We start from the raw sequence: 26,315 nt of genomic DNA on the forward strand, positions 1-26,315 counted from the left end.
ATGAAAATAGTAGCCAATTTTAGATCTGGCTATGAAATTAAAGCTATTTGTAAAAGAAAGCAAACAAAAACAGGCAGTGAGTAATATTTTCATCTGAGGAAAACTTAGCTGTTGAATTGGAACAAATAAGAAATGGCCGTTCATTGGCATCATTACTTGCCAGGACAGATAAATCAATTCAACTGACATTTTACCGTTTGACAGATTAGTCTGACTTGCTGTGCCTCGGGCTGATAACATAAATTCCTTATTTCACTCATATTTTCTTCACATAAATAATGTAATCACTTGATGTGGCCTAATGACTTTATTTAATATGCATCCTGAAATCAAATTAACGTCTTATTTAAAACTACATTTCTTTCTGTCTTACAACTCATTCATAATGAACACCAGCATACAGGATGCGGAGAGGTGGCCGCAGCTGCGTGCTGGTGTTAAGACAGCTGTGATATGATACACAGGTTGAATTCTATACAACTGCAATTACCCCAAAACATGGCCTTATCTGAGAGGCACTCAGCCCCTGTAACATGGGATCAATAGGATTTAGGTTGAGTGCTTCCTTACTCTGCCTCTTTGTTTAGTTATCTATCTTTAGCATCTGGCTGCTGTGTAAACAATACAATCAGTACAACAAACCCACTAATATTTGCCAGCCGTCAGTGCGACCTGAGGGTAGGGACACCACAACAATACATGAATGGGAAGTTACTCAGCTGTTGCTGCTGATATAGGGATATCTCTTTCACCTTTTGGAAAAGATAATTCATCAGTTACTCATCAGCCACAAATGAACATGTAAAGAACAGAATACTATAGCACTGTGTTGATGACTGGGAAGCTTGTGCCTACTTTAAAAAAATATTCAGTAGTCCCAGCCCAGCTGCCAGAAGGAAATGTTGACATTATATGGTTCTGCAAACCATGAAAATGTTACATTTGCATGTTTCATGGGTATCATATCAATGTTTCTAAAGTGACATATGAGCTGACTTTGTTACAGGGCAACACATTCTCAATCCGACCTTGTTACATGTTGACATTGTGGTCATGGACTTTCTACGTACGACGGTTACATGCATTGTCTTCTTTCAAAATACACTTCCGTTTTCACAGGAAATTTACCGTTTATGTACAGTCTCTTTAAAAATAAATGCACTACGTCGTTCCTTCAACAACAAACACATATGGTTAGGTTTAGGAAAAAAGAACAGGGTTTGGCTTTAGAATCTTGCGGGACACAAACACATATCTCATGGGTAAAAGTCGGTGTTTGTTGGACCCATCCACCACCCCAGTCAGACTTTCACCGCCTTCACTTTCATCCCTATCCCACCTGCATTTCCCCTGACGCTGCAGGGCACAGTTTAACTATAGCGGCAATCGGCCGCGTATCATGCCAACGTTAAAGGACGCATTTTTTCGTTGGTGTCTGATGCCGCAAGTCAATGCCCAGGCACCGTATTTCGATGACTTCTGAGTGAGACCGGGCTCTAAAGGGAGGTGAAGTGGATGGTGTGACACCTTGGCGAGATGCCGTCAAAGCTGCAGACCACCATTCAAGAACAACAGGGTGTTTTAGCGACCCATCACTATCTTTCCAGCCTTTTTTAGGTACAGAAAGCAGTTGGTTTTTACCAAGGCATTTCTGCTTTTCCTGCCAGGATTGTGCCCTTTGTGTAACCAAGTGGTTTTTGTTCCTTAACCTAACCACACTTTAACCACAGCCTAAGTTTCCTCTACATAATAGCATACAAAAATGTAGTGTATCTATGATCTGTCGAAATGTATGGGTTGGCAGTCATCATTGAGTTAGGGACCCCATGTGAAGAGACATCATGTGCGGTTGGATATGGACGAAATTAGTGGACTAACATTGGCTATTTATCTTATCTGCTTTAGTTGAAGATATAAAACATGTATTTAAAGCATAATTCAGGATAATACAGTTTTTTTCAGTGCTCTAACAATTGATTCATAAACTCACATGACAACCTCACAGCTCTAATTGCCGAGGTCATGATAATTGTAGACCTAAAAATGGCATCACAGGCTGGAGAAGGTTGAGAAACCCTGCTCTAATTGCTCCAATTTCTCTTCACTATCAAAGAGGTCTCCTGGGTTAGCTACACATCTTTAATTTCTCATTCTATATTTTAATGGTAGTATGGTGATCTAGATTTAAAGAGCGTGTTGACTTCAGCAAGAATGGGTTGTTTATACTAAAGAGAGACTGAAGAATGAGGGAATATTACACCCAATGGTGGAGTGGTAGAGCAATCCTTGTCCGCCAGACCGTATAAAGAGAGCTCGGATCGTACTTTATTATTCTTATGTTTAATGTATGTGTGTTTTACTGGTTTTATAGTTTTGTTTTACGTTCTTTGTTGCATTTCTGAGGACCACAAAGGAAATATGCCATTTGGGTTTTCCTGAATTGGAATAAGACTCTGGTTTATTGCCAAGTAGATTTTCACATACAAGGAATATGCTTGATATAAACATAGCAAGAGAAATGAAATTGAAAAATAAGACAAATATTGCAAAAATCAAGAGACATAAACACTGGGTAGAATACATTTATAATAAAAATATTACAAAATACCGTAATTAAAAAAGTACAGTATATCGGTATTTGGCAGCTCTGGCTCAGGAGGCAGAGCAGGTCATCCACTAATCAGAAGATTAGCGGTTCGATCCCCAGCTCCTTCAGTCTGCATGTCAAAGGATCCTTGGGCAAGATACTGGACCCTAAATTGCTCCCGTTGGCTGTTCCATCGGTGTGCATGAGTGTGTGAATGGTTACTGAGCAGGTGGCACCATGTATGGTAGCCTCAGCCACCAGTGTGTGAATGGGTGTGAATGGGTGAATAGGACATGTAGTGTAGAAGCGCTCTGAGTGGTCAGAAGACTAAAAAGGCGCTATACAAGAGTAGTCCATTACCATTTGTTTATTCAACCTTTATTTATTTCCAAGAAATACATTGAGTGGTGGACCCTCATTTTCAGTGATGCCATTAAGCAACATAAATCACAAGTAACCTAAAATGAATAAGCAGTGCAGTTTTTAGAAGTTGTAGTTTGTGCAGAAATGTGCAAAACTGTCCAAGCATTTTGCAGACGTGTACAGTATGAGATATATAAAGAACGTGGAATATACATGGATGTAGTCCCAAAGATGTGCATTAATGTAACGCATACAGATGGATATAAAGACAGGGGATAGGGGTGGACGAGGCAATCCTGTCTCCTAGAAAGTACATCTTTATGTTATTAAACTGCTTTCTTAATTATGTTGTTGTAGCAACATAATTGCTGCCTAGATTATGTTCTTTCAGGTAATGACACACTACATTGATGTACTGAGTAGGTTTCAGAGGGAGGTGGTTTAGGAGATTGCGCAAGTACAAAGTGCGGGACCTTGATACCACAACTTTGTGTTCCTATCCGGATGCCTGTCTAAGGTTTAGGCAATAAAAGCACTTTGGTTAAGGTTAGGTCAGGGAAAGATCCTGATTTCAGTTAAATGTTAATAAAAAATGTAATAAAAAAAAATAACGCTGTGGTCACTACCAAGCGGCAACCTCCAGAGCTGAAAAAAGAAGCCAACGTGAAAGTGCCAAAAACTGCAGTTCCTCTAATGGCCACTTGAGGCTGGCTCCAAAAACCAGTCAATATCTATAGACCCCCAGGTTAAAGTGCCCAACTTAACTGCAGAAATAAACATGTTAACAGTCTGGTACAAAAAAACAGTTTCGGTCTCTATAGCTAATTTCACAAAGGAGCAGCACACTGATGATGTCAGAGGGCTATGATTGGGTAATTGCAATGTTGGTCCTGGAATGCGATGTGGGATGTTGATGCAGGGAACACACTCTCACTCCAACCTCATCACATAGTGACATTTGGTCATGGACTTTCCACGTCCACATACAACGTGCAAGGTACCCTGGGTGCGTTGGTTGTTGATGTTGTCGGATGCCGTGTCAAGTTCTGCCTGTTACATGCATTGTCTTCTTTCAAGATACACTTCCGTTTTCACAGGAAAGTTAACATTTACATAAAGTCTCTTTCAACATAAAAGCACTATGTCAGCACAACCCCGCAAATTGAGGTTTTTTTTCCTTCAACAACAAACACACATGGTTGGGTTTAGGCAACAAAAGCATGTGGTTAGGTTTAGGAATAAAGAACAGGGTTTGGCTTTAGAATCTCACGGGACGTGAACACTGCTATCTTGGGTGAAAGTCCTTTCTAACTTTTGTCCTTGTCCCACCATGTTTCCCCTTGATGCTGAGACTATAACGGCAACCGGTCATGTAGCATGCCGACGTTAAAGGACGCCTTTTTTTTTATTGGTTTCTGACTCCACAAGTCACTGCCCAAGCACCGTATTTTTGACAACATCAGAGTGAGACCGGGCTCATCCCGGAGCATTTCCTTCTTGGCAAAATGATGTACCTATATAAACATAATTTTTAGGAGACAGGGATGGATGAGGCTAGCTGCAGCCGGGGAGAAACTGTTCTTGTGGTGTAAGGTTTTGCTCCTATTGTATTTTTATCCCTAATGATTGGAACTACTGATGTGCAGTGTTATAGTATTTTGCTTATAGTAGTGCATTTTTAATCATCATAATACTATAAATCCAATTCATCAACACCATAAAAAATAGAATTCTTCTGGTCTGGCATATTGCTAGTACAAATTTAATAAATTAAAATCTCTTCCACTCAATTCTAATCATAATGTGATATGAAATATAACTCTGTCACGCTAATGAGTATGTTAACTTCATGCACTTCATCAAGTCATTATACATAATCAAGCGCCTCATGCAATTGTTTTCAGATGCGGAAAAATGGATGATGCTGAGCAATAAGGTCATGCATAATGCTTTTTCAGCTGTCCTATGGAATTCTCTAATAATGATCTTCCAGAAAGGCAGTGGCCATCAATAGCCCCAGCAGGAGCAGATTCATTAGCGTGCTGGACTTTAGGGATCTGGCTATGGATCTACAGGCAAACGCGAGAAAAGCACTGCTCTCTCTAATTACATTCTGTCAGGCAGGCCATTATACAAGGTTGAATTACAAACAAGACGTTTTTGCCCAGAGACCTGTGGACTGACCAGTAAAGAGTGGTTTAATAACAAAACTAACTGGCCATGGCCTCAGGGACAGTCAGTTCCTCTAACCTCAATGACTTCCGTTCCCACACTTGGAATTTCATATAAGGCAAGCCGAGGGAAATCACACAGCCAACACTTTCACTCTCCTCTCTTCTACTACTCTACTCCTCTCCTCCTGCGCTCACTTTGCATGTGTGGTGAGGTGATGCCACTGTTGTTTTGCCAAGAATTGTTCTCAGGAATGAAAATGAAGCTCTCCGTTTTCTCTGATCTCATATGGGACCCCCTCGCTTGTGTCAGCAAAGCACATAGCAGTTTTGCAAATACACTTAACAATGATTGCTTCTTTTGAAGGTGATATCAAATATTTATGCAACAGGAATCTACACTCCAATAAATTTCACAAAGCAACTCACTGTTATACATTATTATTATCTACATGAATAGTAATGTAATAACAGACATGTGAGGATTCTGTTTCCTCCCTTTGTGCTACATAACATTTACATTTTAAAATTTCATACAGTCAAATGTAACTGTTGAAATATACTGAACGGACTGGCTTTAATTTATGGGCACAAATACAACACAGCTAATAAACACTGAACCACACCAGGAGTGCTGCTCAATAGCTATTATCCATTAAATAATTCAATAGTTCCACACATAGTTGGTACATGGAAAAACGCCAGGAGCAAAGCGAGGTCACATCAGCTAAGCAGCCGATGTTGCATCAGTGCAGTAACATCAAGACACATCAAGTCTTTGTGAATGCTTATTGCTCCCCAGACGAGTATCTATGTGGCCGTTATACATGTGTTAAACTGGATTTATGAAACCTTTTTAAGTACAGTGAGCCTTTTGAGGTTTTCTTGTGCTTTGTAAACACATTCACACAAAACCGAAAAAGAAACAAGTCCATTTCTCTGAAGATGAACTGTGATGGATGATATGGGACAAGAGCATAAAGGAAAGTATAATCTAAATTGGAACATTTAAAACAACAGTACAGTATCAGACAGCAACACAGAGCAGGACTATATCCATAATCTTTATCTTGTCTTAAGAGCAGATGTTGGGAAGGCTGATTTAGAGCATCAACAGCACCCTATTAGCACATTAACATCAGTGTACTGCCACCACGGTTGGCAGTGATACAAGGTTGTTTACACATGCTAATTTCACAACTGAGAAAATCAGTCAATTATCAATTAGCACCAATGATTAAGAATTACATAATGAACGAATTTACTCATCAACAGTTGAGTATAGTGTTAGCGTGCTTATTGTGAGAATTATGAGCTTATTTGCATGATAAAGTCCTGGAAATTTAATCAATGGCGGTAACTTTGTATTCCACTCATAAATTTGAGATGCTTAATGTGGTCAGATATAAAGACACAGATTGTTTTAATTCAGCTCTCAGTTCAGTTTTCACAGTATGGCTAAAAAAGGTTTGAAGAGTAGTTTAAGTAAGGTATTTTTGCACAGTTCCTAATCAATTATTTCTTATTATTTTGTATGTGGAATATGATCGTATGTAGAAACTTAAACACAATTAAACTATTAGACTTGGAGGAATAGTTTCATTTTTAAAACTGTAAAATTTAGAATAACCTAAATCATCAGTTCCTCCAAAACCATTTTCTTTTATCCTGCTGTAATTTGTGTAAGTATTTATACATTACAGGTTAATTAAGACATTATTATCATAATATCATAATAATAATATCATAATATCATAATCATTATATGTAATAAGTTCCAGTGAGAGTGAATATTAGTTTAGCTACCTCTTAAGATCTCATGGGCCTTTCTGTCAGTGGCAGCCTGTGTAGCTAGCTAGCAAAGAAGTTGACTGTATTCCTTTCCTTACTTATTATGTCAACTACTTTTGTTTCAATTAAATTTTTGGGATTACTAATATGGCATTCAAGTGAACTAAACTGAAATAAACTGTATAATGTCCTTATTGCTATGTTCTCGTTAAAGGGGAACACCACCTAAATTAAGATTTCCAATATGGCCCAAGAAAGTTCAGTCCGTATTTGTGTGCATGTACATGAGCTACTCTCTCTCAAAGACAGAAACTAGAGAAGTAAGTCTCAAACTTGTGATGTCACAGAAACTGCTCTATAGACAATGAACAGGAGCCTATGGCAAGCTGTTTTAACATTTAATCGCTAGACTGGATATTCATTACTGATTTCTGCAACATAATTTTGCCTAGTCAAAACTCTTATTCAAGATATCTGTAATTAGATTTTGACTAGTCAAAACTGAATTACAGATATCTGTAATTCAGTTTTGACTAGTAAGATTCAAACTATTTTTGCCATTCATGTGTATGGGGTTTGTCATTATAGATATCTCCAATGTAGTTGCGGATATCTGCAATTCTTTTTGCGGATATCTGTAACTGAATTGTGGATATCTGTAATTCCAGTTTGAGATATCTACAATTTAATTTTGACTAGTCATAATTCAAGTTCAAGATATCTTTAATTATCATCAATTGAAGATATCTACATGGTCCTTTCTAGATATCTTGAATTGAGTTTCAGATAGTCAAAATGACGTTGTAGATATCTGCATCTGAATTATGACCAGTCAAAATGACATTGTAGATATCTGCAACTGAATTATGACTAGTCAAAATGACGTTGTAGATATCCACAACTGAATTATGACTAGTCAAAATGACGTTGTAGATATCTGCAACTGTATTATTACTAGTCAAAATGACGTTGTAGATATCTGCAACTGAATTATTACTAGTCAAAATGACGTTGTAGATATCTCAAACTGGAATTATAGATAGTCATAATGTAATTGTAGATATCTATAATGACAAACCCCATACACATGAATGGCAAAAATAGTTTGAATCTTGCTAGTCAAAACTGAATTACAGATATCTGTAACTGTAGTTCTGACTAGTCAGAATGACGTTATAGATATCTGTAATTCAGTTTTGACTAGTCAGAATGACATCATAGATATCTGTAATTCAGTTTTGACTAGTCAGAATGACGCTTGAGATATCTATAATGGTAATTCCGGATAGTCAGACTTAGCGATTAAATGTTAAAACGGCTTGCCATAGAGCCCGATTTTATGAACCCACAGAATGTTTTTCTTTTTTACACCCAAATTAGCTTTATTTTATTGTAGTGTCCCCAGTTCTGAAACAGAAGATGTGGCCATATACTCAAAGCATTCCCCTGGGTGCTCTCAGTGTCATCTATAACATCTTTCCCAATTAAGATCTTATACCTATGACATCACAAATTTGAGTTTTAGCACTTTAGTGTTTGGATTCAGAAGGGAGTTGTTCACATTTAATAATACTTTTTGGACTGTCTTAGAGTATAGGAATAACATGTATGAATTTTGAAAATCCGTGTATTTGCTCTTTAAAAGTCAAATTGTTTCATAAGTCTATGCACACTAACACATGGTGACAATCCTCGAAGGCCACAGCTGGCTATAAAATACTTAAATCATTTGCACTGTTTGTTGAATGGTTACAGACCTTACACCTTATAATGATCACCACTTGAAGCTCAAACTGGCAGCAGTTACTCTGATTTCCTCCAAGATCCTGCTCCATGGGCAGTGAGCCACAGTCACAGCCAATTTATTATAGTAGTTATAGTAGTAGTGGCACAAATAGGTGCTATGATGTCTTTCTGATGCTCAGACCGGGTTATTGAGGCATAGGGGATCCCTCATCTTCTGTGATACTGTTTTTCTATGACACTAGGTACATTTCAGTCCATTTCATTTGGATTTCACTCACATAGAGATAGAAACCAGCCAGTACTGGATGTTTCACAGCTGCTACCAACAGTGAAAAGTATATAAACTATTAATAAATTACTATTAAAAAAGTAAAGTTACCGTTTGTTTTTTTTACCAGACTGTTCTCACTATTTAATTATTTGTCTTTACCCACTTAGTCATTATATCCGCAATACGGTGTCAATATTTTGTGAAAGCACCAATAGTCAGCCCTACCGATATCAAATTATCTGGTCATCTTGATATTTTACTTTCTCCATATTGCCCAGCCCTCATATCATATCAAATGTAACAGTCAGGCTTTTTCCAAAAACACTGCCATGCACAATCACCCACAGCTCTTGCTTTTTAGTTGAATTTAAAGGTCAGTTACACTGTGATATGAACTTTATCTGCTGGAAGCACAAACTTTTGTCAATCCAAATTACCACACATCCACACTATCCTATAAGCAGAGAAATGGGTCTAATGAAGGCAACCGGTAACCATTAACCACTATCTGTCAGATATCTGTTTGTATTATTGGTTCTTGTTTACTTGTTCTGAGAGTTGTCCACTCAAAGGTATCACACTTTGCTGGAGTAGGTGTGGATATTTTACTTTGGCATCCCCCAGGGTACAGTTTTGGGTCCTCTTCTTTTTTTATTTTTAAAACAAAATGTCCTCTTTCTCTTACATGCAAATAAAAATGTGGAAGAATATAAAATGAATTGGGCTTAAAAAAAAACCAGTAACACTATGCAGTTAAAATGTGCATTGGTTGTGCATTTGCTCTAAATTCAGAAAATCCAAATTGTCATTGAAGCACCCCTCCAATTTCTTAAAACAAGGCAATATCAAAAGCAGGATAATAGACAAGAAATCACTATTGAAGGTCAGCCTCACTTAACCAGCACAGAGTTCAGTTTTAACCCTGAATCACCTCATCATCCCCTCTATCTGTTCCTCTTTGAGAGTCTGGGCAGCCAGGTCTGCCTTTATTGTTTCAGGTCTCCACTTCTCAGTATGTCATTCACATTCACATTCACATGTATTATTTACCCATGGCATGCAAATCCCTCATATTACAAATGTTGTTGTGCAATTGTTCTTTTTATTTTCTCTTGATTTAAGTAGATTTTCATGACATTTTGCTGTTATATAAAGACCTTTGTAAGGAGCCAGTTTGGTATGATGCACTGCATAAATCTGATTTGATCTGATATCCTGCAGGAACATATTAAAAGCATGGGGCTCCAAGCAGAAATTGTGTTCTCTCTTCTTTAGCTGTAGATTTACATTGGGAAATATGGGAAAGCAGTTATTACAATATTGCTTTGAGCCAATCTGACAGGGATTTTGGCAGCCAGAGGGAGCACAGCGGTGAGGTGAGAATGCTCTTTTACAATCGACTCACGCAAATGTTAAACTATATTGGCAAACGGAACCTACATGGGGGGAACTCGCACTTTATTAAGAGAAAATTCATGAAAATGTCTGCCTGAATAATACATTTTATGTAAAATGTATTAAAAGGCATGCAAATTAAAAGAAAAGCTAAATTTAGATAATAACACAAGATGTAGAGATAGTAGGATGAGGTCAGCTTATATACTTAAATTAAGTCAATAGCTATATTCCTCTACAGACAATAATGAGACAATGCAATTATTCATGGGTTGAACCATTATCCAAGCCCTCCAAAGGACTCCCATCCCGCAGGGTATCAACACAACACAATTAAGGCAGCGTGGGATTTAAAATCAGCCATATAATGTGTTTAAATATCCTATCAGCTTTCAATACACAGATTTGTTGTAATGAAGGAACACCAAAGTTTTAAATGACATCTGCTTTTGCAGTAATATCTCATGCTTTAAAACATGTGATACATTTTCTTATTACAAGGTCTTCCATGAAAGCAGAGCTGCAGCTGTGCTATGCAGGGAGCTTACTGTGTTCTCTGACACTAGCAGAGCATTTCATTACTAATTCAGCTGTAGCCATCCCGAGCATTAGTGTGACGTTAATGCAATGTGAAACAGACTCAAAACATCGGAAAGAAAAAAAGAATTCCTAATCCGCATCTATTATGAACAATGGATGTAATGTTGACAGTCAAGCTCAGACGGAGAAAAACATACTACAAATAAAAACCTACAGTCATTTTCTTCAGTGGAACCTAACTCTAACACAAAAGCACAGCTAGCTTTGTGCTTTCATGTTTCATCTCTTCTCCCCTTTAGGGCCTCACAGCTGTAATAAGAGAGCGAGTCAGTGTATCGGCTTGTCACCGCCTTTCTGCTACATCTATTCATGTGTGCTGATGGACGAAACACGTGCACCTCGTGCCTCTCTAATGATGGTAATAGGTCAAATAAACATTCATTCAGAAACAGAAGACCTATCTGGAGTAGTGCGAGATGTAACACCCCCACCTACTGCTTTGACATATTTGTATATAATATAATTCATTCACTAACATCTGTGTCTTTGTGTTTGTTGCAGCTGCCAACTTGACTGATCTGTTTACTGACTGAGCTGATTCACACAGAGGTAAAATAGTGGTCATACAGCAGCATGCTTCAGTCCTCTTGGATCATATGTCTGATCACAAAACCGAACATCTGCACTCTTAGAAATAAAGGTGCTCACTAGAAGCACAGAGGATCTCCTCGTTTGTCTCGATAGGAGAACCCTTTTTGGGTACTGGCAGAACATTTTATAAAGGTTAGAACCCAACATGAAGGGTTATACCTAGAGCCATCTGTGAAAGCATCCACCAAGAAACTGCTATAAGAGGTTTTGTTTGCAATCACGTGTCTATTATGTGTGCAAAATGCAGATGGAGGACAGGAAGTGATAAATCTATACACTCCATAAATTGAATACAGAAGAAAATGACTACATAAAAGGGTCAGAAGAACCTATAGGCAGCAAGTATCGGCAGAAAACTGAAACGCATTGAATGTGATCCATACACAATGAGGACTTTTTTTGAGGTTGAGTCCATGACTAACAACTTTTTCTTGCCATGTTGAGTAAATGTTCACATAATCCGGTCGAAATTAATCTATATTTTTAAGTGTGTGTCATCCAAGAGAGAGATTTAAAACTTAAGTAAAAAAATGGGGATGGTACGGAACTGTTCCATTGGTTCCACTCACAACTTTTCACAGTGGAAATGGAAAAAAAGCATACCGAACTGAATTGTACTGTACTGTATTGCTTGGTGGAAACCGGGCTTTGAATACCCCTTTCTTCATTAAAGGGTTCCTCTGAAGGAAATTGTTCTGGGCAGACTCTCAGCCTTCAGAGGGAACCCTTTTGGGACCCTTATTTCTAAGAGTGTATGAACAATTCATAGCAACTTATCTCTCTAACTTCTCTATTTCTATCCTGTGCACACAGGTACACACCTTCACATCTGGAGGACCTGGCACCTGCCTGATCTGTTGGCTACTGAGCGGCTCCACTGGAACAGTTACGTTACCCTAAACTCCTATTTTACTGGTCTGAACTCCTTTTAAAATCACAAAATGTTGAAATCTAAATGGTGATGCTAAACTCAAAGGCTGTTACTCAGGCTGTTCCACTGTGCGCAGAAGTAAAGCACTAACTAGTCGGAGACTCTGAACAGCTTATACTGTATGGTGTATAAAGTTTTTGGTGACACAACACTGCTCAGAAATATGTGATGATGCTGAGAGACAAGCTCTCACCTAGCTAGAAACTTAGAACTGAGACTCGTACTCAGGGCAAATATGCTACAAGGCAGATTGAGCTTTTAGTTTAGACACAGAAACAAACAGAAGCAAACATTCCTTGCTGTTAATCACACAACAGATATAAAGTTAGTCTTGCTTGTGAAATATTAAGAACGGACAGATGTAAAAGCCTAGCATGCGCTACATTCAAACTCCAAAGACAATATGTGATGTAGATAGCACCCACATCTCCATTTGTTCAGAAAATCAGAAACGAAGTAGATAGAACACAAAAAGTCAGTTTGAGCATCAGGCCACAAAAAAGGTTCCCCTAACTGATGAATCTCCCAACAGTGGATGAAATGTTCCATAGCACGCTCAGTGCTTGCAGGTACAATGCAAATAACATACAGACGGCACAAAATGTGTAAAAAAAAATCCCATTTTTAATTCACAAAATCCATCTTTTTAATATATCTGCTACTGCAAACTCATGAGTATAACAACATTGACTGCAAAGCAAAATGACAGCACTACAGCCCTGCTATGTTTGTGTACCTCTAACACCACATAACAGTATTTGCCTAAAAAAAAAAAACATCCCTGAAATGCCACACATGAATCATGAAGCCTATGAGCATTTTACTTCAGGCTTGTTCTTTCCTCTGCACTACACTCCACTGTGCTAAAATAATAACAGCAGTCTAAAGCCACAGTAGCAGCTCTGCTAATGTCAGCATGACATCATGCTTATGACAGGGTTAACATGCCGATGGTTAGCAGGTTATCTTTACCATGTTCATGTCTTACTTTAGCATGTTAGCATGCTAGCATTCTCTAGCTAGGCTGATGGGAATGTCCGTAGTTTCGCAGGTATTTGCTCATATACCAAAAATATTGGACAGCTTTAAACTCTGACCAGATAATGGCGCTAAAATAAAAAAAAAAGGTCAAGGTAGAGCCAAAGCTATTGCATAAAGGGGCTCTGTGGAGAAATGTCTGCACACAGTTCTCAACATGGAGGTGGCTAAGCTAACAGCGCTAACAGTTCATTTACAATTTCAAGGCAAGACTTTTACTTGCAACAGAGTGCTTTTACAGTGTTGTATTAGTACTTTCATTTAAGTAAAGGATATGAATACTTCTTCCACCACTGTTAGGATGTCTGCAAAAGATGTCTTTGCTCTGTGGACAAGCCAACTACCATTGCTACCCCCCCAAATATGGCTAATAATTGTGACCAAAGTACACTACTGCCTCAGAACCATAGTTACTGGCTTCTTCAAATAAATCACTGGTATTAAAGCTTTATAAAGGTGTGATGTCATCCATCTTTTCATTTATTTATCCAAATAAATAAACATCACACATCATAAGTCGTGATTCTATTTATACACAAATGAGAAACAGCCTGAACTAAGCCTGCCCCAAATGTTATTCTTATCCATTTGTGCCTGATAAAGTTCTTTGATTCAGACATACAAAGATGAAGATGAAAGTCTACCTTTAACATGTGCAGAAAACATTTTGGACACAAGGACTGAGACATCAAAAACCACTTGTAAGTCACGACGACATATAAAACACAATTATCTTGATCTATCCTGCACATGCCAAGCACGCAGCGGGACACATATTGTGTTATGACAGCGCGTGATCCTCACCCAGCATTTATGCTCACAGCTATAATAATGAAATTACCTTTTCATCATCTTCAGTGAAGAGTTCTCCACTTGAAGTCTTGTTGATGCCCTGAGCGACTCCAATGATCTCTCCGTCGCTGTTGCGAATGGGCATGCACAAGAGGGACTTGGTTTTGTACCCTGTCAGCTTGTCGATTTCATCACTGAACCGACGATCCTGAAGACCACGGGGACAGTTAAAAGTTAAAGACACAATGTAAGAACTTAGTGCAAAGAAATACATATTTTACTTTTGTCTTTGAGATGACAGTGCAAATGTTCTGGATGTTCAAATGTTCTCTTCTGCTCATCAGAAGAGATGGTTTCGATACCGTTCTTTCCTTCATTGCGATATTTGAACTCTGCTATCGGCCGATGCTGATTACAGAGCCGATACCACTATATAAAAAAAGCAGCTGTACACTACGAACCCTGTTTGGATGTGAAAGATTTCTATCACTGTTGTATGGCTCAGGTTAAACCCTTTATAAAACATGAATAAATATATACAGAAATAGCTGCCATTAAACTTTCTTTGGTAAAATATTGCCAACATTTTGCTAACACCTAACGTTTCACTGTTCAACGGAAATCGATTCTTCTTCGCCGCTCTAAAACAGTAGATACCAGTGGCGGCAAATTGCAACTTGCTGTGTAGGTTACTGTTTTAGAGCAGTGAGGAAGAAATGATTTCTTGGAAAACTGACGTTTAATTAGTGTGAAACTGCTTTAAAGTTTATTTGTGGTATCGGATTAGTACATAGACTTGTGTATTTGCCGATACCCGGTCCAGCATTTTAGGCAGTATCAGAGGTATTTCAGATACTGGTATTGGTATTGGATTAACCCCACTCATTAGGACTCTGTGTCTTACAAACAGAAAGTCTACAATAAGGGTAACAAAATAGGCAAACTTAGAGGTGGTACTTTGATGCCTGCTGTGTTTGGACTAACTCTTAATTTCTATTACTTCTTTCTTCTGTAAATATTTGGCCAAGTAAGAAGAGGTGTGCTTACACTTCTTCCTACAGGCCACTGGCACCATGAAGCAGTTTGGTGTCCTTGCAGCTATAATGTAATCTAGTATTGTCTTACACAGGCTACTTTAAGTCAAGCTAAACACAGTGGAGTTTGCAAAAGCAACAGAGAGAATGATACCTCTCCTTTATTGCCTTATGTTTTATTACTCTGTGATGCTTTGTATGAATCTGTGCATTGACACAGGCTTGGTCCAGCTGACTGTTGCTCTCAGCTCTGTTACACTCTGTGATTGATGATCAATTAACAGTGACAGACAAACGTCAGATATGTCTCCCTGTCTGTTTGTCTTCTCTGTTTCTGTGACTCATGCAAATGCACACACGCATGCATGCATGCACAAAGAGGAGCAGGCACCTGATAAGCGTCAGGAATGTTCACTGTCTCTCCGTGTTCAGCCACATATCCAATGATGCCTTTCCCCCACGGCACTTGAACTTCATCTGAATTCATGGAGGGTAAAACTGTAGTACCTGCGTGCACGTCAAAGAATTTGGACACTAGTGTCTTCTTGTTGCCCGTCCCCTCCACTAAAAACAAGGAGCACCGGTCTGCATCCACCATAATACAAACAAACACAAGGATTTTGTAGCTGAGACTCGTTAGATCCAAGTCGTTGGATATGTCTTTTACAAGCTCCAGGAAAAACTCTCTTTCGTTGTGTTCTTTGAGGTAATATTTAAAATCCACGGCTGTGGACGGGTACTGGGGGATGTTGACTCTGGACTCCAGCAGTGCGCTCAGTATGTGCGCAGTGGTCGGGGGCAGAGAGCTCGCCTTCCTCAGCAGAGCTCTCCTCCTCATGCTGGTCAGGGGCTCCTGAGCCCTGGAGTTCACATGTTCGTCGTATGTCCTGTTGACATTGATGGCCTTTGATTTGGCGAAAGTTTTGCGCAGCTCCTTCTGCGAGGCTCTCCTCTGCAGACCGTCACATTTGCTTGCCCAGCTGTCCTTACACGCGCTGCCCTTCTCCTCTCTCGGCTCGGCGGGACCCGCAGCCGCCGGACTTTTGCTCGCCTTGTGGTTCTTGAGCCATTTCTCCACCATGCTATAATTCCCCTTTCTGTTCAGGTAGTCCTCGAATAACTCGGGATGCGCGTCCAGAAAACTTTCCACGTCAGAGAACACCATAGTTGACACTGCCATGCCTGTTCTTCAGATGGTCCTCAGTGAACCACATCCATGGAGTCGCGCAGAGAAATATCATCTATGAGGCTTTTACTGAGGGTTAAAGTAGAGAATCGGCTGATAACTTCCAAGATGCATTACGCTGGGAACACCCCTGGAGCCCTGGCCACATATCCAGTTTCCACTCTGTGGGGAGAAGGATGGAGACTCCCTTTGCGCACCAGCATATTCCTCCACAGCATCTCCATATGTATTAATTTAAGAACATTATAGCAGGTCTAAGCAAAGGACAGTGAGGCTGAGACTATCACAAGCATTGGAAATCTCACAGAGAGCCGAGCATCCCCGTCGTATAGGTCTTCTTGTGTGCAAATGACGCTGGCTGTGGTTGGCTCGGTCCCGCTGACGCTCGCTTCGTCACACAGACAGGAGCTCAGGGTTGCTTCAGCAGTCAGCCCTCTGGCCGTTTGAACCGCGTGCCCTCCTTAGAGAGGCTCCAAGTATGATGAGGATGATGATGCTGAGGATGATGAGAATCAGGGAAATATAGGTTATGATGCAGTACATAAAGATGTAAAACTGGTGGATTACAGAGGTGGATGTTTGCTCATAGATGATCATTACTTTCAGCAATAACTCAGTGCTCTATAATGCTGAAAAGCAAAAGACCCTCATGTTGTGGATGGATTATAATTTAATGAAATTATGCTTCATAGCGCCATGCATGATGTATTCCCATGCAACCCCAGACGAGGCTTTGCTGATGGCACTGCATGCTGACAAGAGCAATCAAACTGAATGACTGTCGCCTGCAGAACAATGCGTTTCATAGCATAACTGCAAGTCGACAATACATCTGTTTCACAAGCCACAAACTCTGGCAAATGTGGAGTCTGCAGCGGTTCATCTTCAAAATTTAATTATGGAGCAGCGACTTTTATTGGCAGGAGGGGGATGTCAGAAAATCAAATTCCTTTATACAATTTTATTAGTGGATCAGAGTGCGAGTGTGACATCTGAACGCTAGAGGGAGGTATACTCCACAGCTTGGACTGGGAATATACTGGATACAGAGCCACACTGGTGGATACAGCAGCCTCAGGTGCTGTCTCTTAACATGGACACCCCTTGTCCCGTGATTGCTTTAAATTTAAACTAGAACTGGATATTTTAGAAATTTATTTTTATAGACTCATATGTGCTATAGAATGAAATACAAAAAAAGACAGATAAAGAAGCACCGACAATCATAGAGAAATAAATTGCTCCAAAAATAACAGGTTGGGTCAATGAGTCACATACACTGCTCAAAAAAATGAAAGCAACACCTAAACGACACATCATATTTTGATGAACCAGTTATTCAAGTTGGAAATTTTTACTGATGTACGTTATAATTTTTTAGGAACAGATGAAGAACGGTCAGTGGAAACCAAAATGATCAACCCACTTAGGGATAGATTATGTTTCTGACAGTTTGGTCAGAAACATGCACACCAATATCCTGCTGGAGGTCATTTTGAAGGACTCTGGCAGTGCTCCTCCTGTTCTTCCTCGCACAAAGGAGCAAATACCGGTCCTGCTGCTGGGTTGCTGTCCAGCTCTCCTCGTGTAACGGCCAGTCTCCTAGTGTCTCCTCCATGCTCTTGAGACTATGCTGGGTGACACAGCAAACCTTCTTGCGACCACATGTATGAATGTGCCATCCTGGAGGAGCTGAACTACCTGTGCAACTTGATTAGGCTGCAGGTGCCGCCTCATGCTACCAGTCGTGACAAGTACACTAGCAGAACACAAAACTAGAGAAGAATCAGTCAGGAAGGATAAGGAGAGAGCAACTGTCTGTGGCCACCACATGTAAAACCATTCCTGTTTTGGGGGTTGTCTTGTTTTTGCCTCTCCATTGCACCTGTTGTCACTTTCATTTACACCAAAGCAGCTGAAACTGATTCACAATCACTTGTGCTTCCTAAATGTATATATACATACACCTACACACACAGATGTAAAAACATACACAACTACTTTAAATATCTTTGTAGACATACATCTGTACTCTCATATAATGTCAATACCTTCATACTCTTATAGAACTGGATATTTAAAAAAAGGAAAGAACTATGGCAAAGTTTGAATAACACTGTCTAGATTGGAAAGCCATGTACTACTAGCTTATAACACAAAGTTAAAACCACTTTTTTTTTTTTTTTTTTACAGTACCACCCTTTGTCTACCTAGTTTCCCAACAAATGCACCCAGTAACTGTCAGTCAACATCTGTAACCCAACATGGAGTCTTCTGCAACTCTTACTGAGGCACCTGTAAGTATAACCAACGTTCTCAAAAATGTGCAGCATATGTGACTTTCATTCCAGCTTTCAGATTCAAATACACTCTTCAAAGCTACAAATTTTAAGTCACTTCATTTAGACCCAAAATACTCCTTCCCCCTGTGGCATATGTCAAACACGCAGTCGTATTGCTCTAATTTGCCTTACAAATCTACATGAGCCACAACTGCCAAGACAAGAACATAATTAAAGCCTTACATGATCATCTACACCCTGTATTTGCTCCTCATTTCATGAGAAACCTAATACAGACCACATGTTTACTTATAGGAACTCACTGAGTCAAACAGATTACAAAAGATTAATGTTTAGTGTCAAATTTATTCACCGTCAAATTCAAAAAATGACATCATAAAAACTGTTGAGGTATCACCAGTTTGGAAGCAGATAAGGCATATTCCTTCTTCAAAGACAATTAAGACAACTTGATTATTAATCAACAAGGTACTAAGGAAAAAAAGATGACAATTAGACAATAAGCTAATACAATACACAGCTTTCAGTCCCTACATTCTGACAACACAGTATATGGTTTAATAATTTATGTTAGAAAAGGATCCTGTTAAAACCAGGGGATAGCACTTACTCCATCATAAAGGAGGATCATATCAGAAACAGAGGTACAGCTGTGATAAAATGCGGCAGCTTATCACGCTAATATCAGTCAGAGAATTCTTGCCGCTATGCCTGATTTTGAACAACCGACAACTCCTGGCCTCTTATCAGTTTGTAAGGACACAAAGATGGCAAAAGATGCGCAGATGAAGAGTTCTTTATGAAGTTGCAGACTTCAGATATGCTACGAGATCAGCTCGTTCGCCCTTCTTCTTGATGCCGGCGAAGATCATCTTTGTTCCTGGAATGTACTTCTTGGGGTTCTCCAAGTAAATCATCAGGGTGTCTTCATTCCAGGTGATGCCTGAAATCAAAGTGAGCACACACAGTGGAGTTTAAAAGCCGTACAGCATGATTCCTTGGACTACCGTAACACTTCAATTAAAAGCCTAGGTTCAATTAAAAAGGCCAGTCCCTTTTACAGGCCTGGCGTGGCTACACATTTTGATAATAAAGGCCTGTTTCACTTAGATGCCTTGTTTTGTTGCCAAGCAGTTCATTTTTATAGAAGTTCTTGTATGACACAGGGTTGTTGGCTATCCACCTGACCTAAGTCATTAAGTCAGAATATGTGTCCATTCCTTGATTACCCGTTAAGTTAATCATATTCCTTTAGTCGATAAGGGTCGACTGATCAAAAGACTCAGAACGGTTAAATCATCAAAAATAATCCCAAGTTGTTAGTATTGCTTGAACAGGATAAAATGCTTTTGTGTCGGTATGCCAGGTACTGTCTCTCAGAGATACATCAAATGAATGATTCACAACTGAAACCTTATTTAGGTGTGATTTTCATACAAGTAATATTCAGACTAGTTTAAATAGACAACTTGATAGTATGTCCCATCTTGCTGAGCAACAGTTCAATGTGAAAGGAATTAAAAGCCTGTCCTATATATAGGCCTGTTGAGTTCAGTGATTTAAGCAAATAATAGCCCGTGCTATTAATTGAAGTTTTAAGGTATGCTGTAAATACATGTGTACAGTATTTACCTTTGCTTTTGTTGGCGTCAGTATAGGAGTAGCCCTCTGCCTGGCCTGTTTTGCGTCCAAACAGACCCCAAAGGTTAGGCCCGACCTTGTGCTTTCCATTTTCCTCCACAGTGTGACACTGGGCACATTTCTGGACGAAAGCCTTCTTTCCCTTGGCAATATCTGCAGGCATGATTTCTATAAAGAGGGAAAAAAAACCATACACAAATCGAAAAATTTGACTTAATTGCTTTGTTTAATACATTAGTATCAAAAATAATCCCCACTGTAAAATTAAACATGTTGTGATATTTCCCTAATCTGCTTTTGTTTCATAAAATACATTTTTAAAAGAAGTAATTCCTCACTCCGCCACAAGGGGGAGTTCACTTTTATGTTGCGCAACTACTGTCGTGGGCATTGTTACAAAACTGACTTAGGTAACTTTACTTTGAAAAACAGTTTCTATGGTAAAACAAAAGAAGCAACTATAAACGTTTAGTATAACTGTGATATAATGAATTCAAACAGTAACATGTGAATGAACGGTCATTTACGGTAAAAGGCCTACCTCAACTATATGTAATATATGTGGTAATACATGTAATATAGCAACATTAGGTAATCTATATGCGCTATGTAAAAACAAACAATATAAATGATTTGTAGACATTTATACAACAAAAAAAGAGACTCTTCTTCTGGGTTAAAAATGAACGGTGTCTTCTCCGGAAACAGGAGAACACCGGCTGTAGACCACGTTGCACACCAAAGGAACCGGCACACACAGATTTAAGCCTCATAAAAAGACACTACGTTAAAAACAACCAACAAAACAGCTTCACATTTTGATTATCAGCTTCTTACCTTCTTTTGTTTTGTATTCAGTCGACTTCTTGAGACTCAATTCCTGAGCTTTTGTGCTCTTGCCGGCTCTTTCACAAGTATCTCACCAACGTGCTTCCTCTCAGTGAAGTTACTCCCGCTGCTACGTCACCAGTCAGCTGACCTGTTTCATCATCCTCGTTACGACAGACCGACAGACAGACAGACAGCGGTGTAATGACCTCTGTTATCAAATTGCGCAACGGATTGTGCGTAAGGGAGAGCAGGGGTACAACATGACACATTTTAGTTTGTGCTGGATGTTTTGTTTTATTCTAACAATATGCGCATCTCTGCTACACATGAACAGCTGTTGTTTTTCTAGAACTTACCTTTCTTATACTATTGCACCAAGAGGTGGCGGGAGTGATAGGTTACACTGTATCCCATGGGTGGGGCTAACTGTAACTGGCTGGGAGAGTCTGTTTTACACAATTAATTCAGCACAAATTTATCTATATATCATAGGTTGACATGGATCTATGGATCTATCTATGATATATATCCATAAATCTGTAGGCTACATCCCTCATCTAACCACCAGTGCTCCATGAATGGAAAGAGAATTTAAGTACATAGCGTGAGTGGATATATTTTTCTCTTTTCATCCATGATAGATTGATGGATAGATGTAGGTAGATAGGGGAAGGATAGGTATCCATCCATCTCTTAGTCTCATCGATATCCAGTGGTTGGACTGATAGATGTACACAGATTGGGTAACGGAGATGCACGTGTCAAAATAAGGGTATTGAATGTATGAATATTGACAGACTGTGACTGTGTGTCAATAAGATCCCTGAAAAAATAAAAATGCAAAGTATACTTCATTTAATTAAGGACCTTTGTTCAAACTGGACATAAGCCAGCTGCATTACAACTAATGCTGTGTGGAAATTTTATCAAGCCTAGCTAACACTTACAACTGGGAGTTGGTTACAAAGGTCAATATGATGCTATGTTTTAGGCAAGAAGACGGTTATTAAGATTATATCTGGTTGGATTCGGTGACTTTCATAGACAGCTCAGTATTTAAAAAACAAGTACGACAAAAAAAATTCACTCTGTGGAATTTCGTGGGTCACTGTTTGGGGATACTGTGGACAACTGGCTGGAGGCATGAAAGGATCGACCTTGTGTAACCACTTAAAAAGTCTGCCCTGCTTTAGGTTGTATCACGTTCTCCCCTAAATGTCTCTTTCTGACACCATTACCATCAATAAAAGATATTATTTAACATAAAATCCCATTTTACCGACCACTTCCGATGAATACAAACCACAGCATAACATTATCCTGTTTTGAGACACTGAAGCATAATCATAGAAATGATCTTAACACTGTAATTTGATTCACATAACAGTGGCTGGGATTAACAATCTCTCTATCCGTGTACTGTTGCATGTATTATCTGCATCGTCATGGTCAATGCATACTGTAACAGCATAGTGTGTGCTTGGACACACTTCTGAAATAGAGAGCAGAAAATGCGACCTTCAAAAGTGACCTTGCACACATTTTCACCACATATTTCTGCCCATGGGGTATTCACATAATTCCCTTGTTATTCTACAGTAGAAAACTTGGAAATGAAAATGTTCTATCATGATGAGGTTGATTCTGGTATTATTTGTTACAGCACCTGTCACAGAAATGATACAATCAAGCAATCAAACAATCAAACAATAGAGCAAATACAGGATACTGAGGCCTCAAACAGAAATATACCAGGGAACAAGCACCAGACAATTTAGGGCGGGACAAAGGCCATTTTGAAGAGATGGGTCTTCAGTTGTATTTTAAGAGTTTCTAAAGAGACCGCAGGCTGTAAACCTGCTGTAAACCAAAAAGTTCCAAAGTGTTGGAGCCACTACTTCAAAGGTACGATCACCTTTTGTTGTGAATCTGGAGCGAGAGACTGCCAGTAGATCCTGTTCTGAAGACCTAAGGGACCTACTGACGATACATGGAGGGAGGAGATCACTGATGTATTCAGGTGCCTGATCGAGTGAGAACAAGTAAAGTGAATCCTAAACCTGATGGGAAGCCAGTGTAAAGAAACTAAAATGGGAGTGATGTGGGTTGACCTGTTGGACCTGGTTAACAGCCGAGCAGCAGTACTTTGGATTATTTGAATACAGTTCAGAGAAGATTTGTTTAGACGAGTAAAAAGAGAGTAGTCCAGTGGGGAGGACGCAAAAGCATGGTGAATCATCTCTAGCTCAGGTTGAGACATCTCAGACCTGAGCTTTGCAATATGTCTTGGTTGTATAAAACAAATACAAATTTAATGTGATGATCAAAATGTATGGCCTGATTAAAAATAACACCAAGATTCCTAAAATCCCACGTACCTGTCGTCATCTATACAGTCCAATGGCAAGTTGAGGGAGGAAAAGCTTAAAGGCTAACTTTGGTATTTTTCAACCTGGACCCTGTTCTTCCACATATTTGTGTCTACGTGACTGATGGGAGCAAATATTTTTGAAACTGGTCCAGTATTGAATCAGAGTGCTGCTGTCGTCAGCAGTTAAACAGGCTGCAATGTAATCACTTGAGGATATTGCATGCCCTCAGTGTTTGCCTATACAGTTGTTGTTTTTGCCACTGACAGGCTCGGATCATTACTATAAGTGTCTAACAACAACATGAAAAGGATCCTTATTGAGACAGATCTTTTTGTTAAAGGGTAAGATCCTTTTTGTTTGACTAGAATGACCCCAGATGGCCGTTGCCAAACCCACCAGACTCCATTTAAATAAACAGTAATTTTAGTGTGTATAGAGCCAGCATATTTTCACGTCTAACCTCATGAATTAAGGTTTTATTTCAACCAAACCAGAGTTGGTGATTGTTGGAGTAGTGGAGAAACAACCCAAGATGATTTTTGTGAGTTTTATTTTGTTTTGTGGACTTGAATGACATGTGTTTTACAATGATAAAATTATTGTCAATTTAAATGGAGTCTGGTGGCTTTGGCACTGGTAATGTCGAGGTTCTTTCTGGTTAAACAAAAAGGATATCACTTCTTTCAGGAAAGGTCCATTTCTGTAGGGATTCTTTCCATAATGTGGTCAGACACTCAGAATAACAATTTAAGCCTGTCAATGGCAAAACCAAGCACTTTTAGTGGACGAAAATGATTAACAATGTACAATTACATTACAGTAAAGTCAAAAACTGTCATTGCTATTAGTCACTTGGACACAAAAAACATGAGAAAAATGGGGTCCTGTTTGAAAAGTACCCAAGTTACCCTTTAAATTTGAGCATGTCAGAGTTCAGGTTGGGTAAGCCAGCCATGAAATCTGATACCCAACTATTTCTGAGACAGACATGGACAGATGAGAAGAGTTTATGGTTTCTCTTTCCGATTGACTGCTTCTCAGGTTACTTCTGCATGTAAAATATTCCCCACTGTGTGTGTGCAAAGCCCAGGAGTGCACCAGTTTCCAAGATACCACGGCACCGCCTGGAGCACCACACACTAATGAGCTCCAAACCCTCACACTCACAGTTACTTAACACTGGTCACGTCGTCCATTCAAGCATTCAGTAAAACAGTAGTTAAATTTCCTAATACTGGTCTTTGCCTGTTTCTGTTCTTTCAGTATAACGGCCATGAATGTGTGTGATGCTTTCAATAATACAGAGGTCACCTTGTCTCTGCTGTTACATCACCAGGGTGCTTTTTCTTCTGCGGCTGCTTCTGTATTTGAGGGTCAGGGCCAGTTGATCCATAGGTTGACTGATAGTCTTATTACACTCAAGTATTTGTACTCACCATCCCTCTGTTGTCCAGCCTTTACAGCCTCTCACCTTTATATTTGGCCCAATAACGGCTTGCTTTCTTTTCTTTTTAGTAACCAAATTTGTGACAGTATGCACTTTTCAACTTAATTTGCTGGCAGGAATGGGGTGAAGCAAAGTCTCATACTGTGACATATATTACTAACTAGCATCAGCTGGTGTAAATGGGCTCTCTCCATGGTTTTCACCATAGGGGTTTCTTTCATCCTTGTTTTTAAAAGCCAAAAAATGCTCCTGGGGTTTTATAATAGTTTTCTCTGAAGTGTAGATGGTGTGATTGCAGTCATAAACTGAGCTTAATGTTTCCCCCACTGTATTGGAAATTCCATTATTTTAACTAATATGGAAGGACCATTGTTTTGTTAGCATGCAACAACTGGCTAACTGCTCCCATGAGACTGTGAATATGTTGGCTCAGGGATACCGATGAAACTCACCACAACAGTGTCCTGTCTGGCAGGCTCATCACAGGCTTTACCAAGTTATCATCTAACTCAGGTCCTTTTGTGCGGTTAGTACAGTGCGTCTGGGTGGGTGTGAAAGCTGTCAATCAAACCCTGGTGCAGACCAAACAACTGAACCGAGAAAGGTGGGTCTTGGTCTAAACAGACTCTGGTGCGGTTTGTTTGTGGTGTGAAAGAAAATGAACCAACCAACCAGTGGATTTTATGATAGCAGATATGTGATTATAACGATTTCAACAGTTAAACCAATAATAGATCCGTGGAGTGATCGTGAAATCTGTCTGCAGTCTCAGAATTGATCCTGATTAAGGCCACGTACTGTATATCCCATTACCTATTAATGCTAATGCATACATGTGATGAAGAACCCATTAAAAAACCCACTGACTCCAAGACGAGGGAACCAGAAATGCTGAAATGCTAACTCATGGACAAAGGAAACATTCACTGATCATTTTTAATTGTCAATATGACAAATAGTTTTCATGTGGTGGCATCCTTGCCCCATGTTTGACCTTGTACGTTACTTGATGACGCGGGGAGTGCTGAGTTTATCAAAGCTAACTGTTCCGTTATTATTTCTGATCAGGAAACTCATCTAATAAGTGTTACACATGGAGGTAAAGAGAGATCTCCATGGTCTTACAATTGACTACTCCGTGTTCACATAATCCGGTCGAAATTAATCTATATTTATAAATGCTCATTAGTAAAAGTGTATATCATCCAAGAGAGGCAATAAAAAC

General features: G+C 39.3%; 2 protein-coding genes across 3 annotated transcripts in view; both read right to left on the minus strand.

Annotated features, from left to right (window-relative positions):
- The window catches only part of pde11a (phosphodiesterase 11a), a 68,043-nt gene extending 51,124 nt beyond the window's left edge, over positions 1-16,919 (minus strand). Inside the window, exons 1-2 of one of the 2 annotated variants that reach the window (XR_013493272.1) lie at positions 15,702-16,919; positions 14,326-14,484 (exon numbers count right to left, since the gene is read on the minus strand). Coding sequence is in view for 1 of the 2 variants with exons in the window: in XM_033614709.2 (XP_033470600.2) it covers positions 14,326-14,484; positions 15,702-16,490 (948 nt within the window). In the remaining variant the exon portion in view is untranslated. The remainder of the gene's footprint in view (positions 1-14,325; positions 14,485-15,701) is intronic. The other variant, XM_033614709.2, reaches the window with a different exon arrangement.
- A 2,205-nt stretch (positions 16,920-19,124) lies between these two features.
- On the minus strand, positions 19,125-21,416 carry LOC117250337 (cytochrome c-like). Its single transcript, XM_033616401.2, has 3 exons — positions 21,278-21,416; positions 20,432-20,608; positions 19,125-19,742 (listed from the first exon to the last, which is right to left on the minus strand). The coding sequence occupies exons 2-3, from the start codon at positions 20,601-20,603 to the stop codon at positions 19,597-19,599; spliced, it is 318 nt and encodes a 105-aa protein (XP_033472292.1). The 5' UTR covers positions 20,604-20,608; positions 21,278-21,416; the 3' UTR covers positions 19,125-19,596.
- Between the last annotated feature and the right edge of the window lie 4,899 nt (positions 21,417-26,315).

Source organism: Epinephelus lanceolatus, chromosome 14 (assembly GCF_041903045.1).
Source record: "Epinephelus lanceolatus isolate andai-2023 chromosome 14, ASM4190304v1, whole genome shotgun sequence".
Lineage (NCBI taxonomy): Eukaryota > Metazoa > Chordata > Actinopteri > Perciformes > Serranidae > Epinephelus > Epinephelus lanceolatus.

What these genes read in the sequence shown, in the direction of transcription:
- LOC117250337 (XM_033616401.2), bottom strand. Translation starts at nt 20,603, where the DNA reads ATGCCTGCAGATATTGCCAAGGGAAAGAAGGCTTTCGTCCAGAAATGT. An exon ending in TGACGCCAACAAAAGCAAAG is followed by an intron (nt 19,743 to 20,431) that starts GTAAATACTGTA and finishes CTTTGATTTCAG; the next exon opens with GCATCACCTGGAATGAAGAC.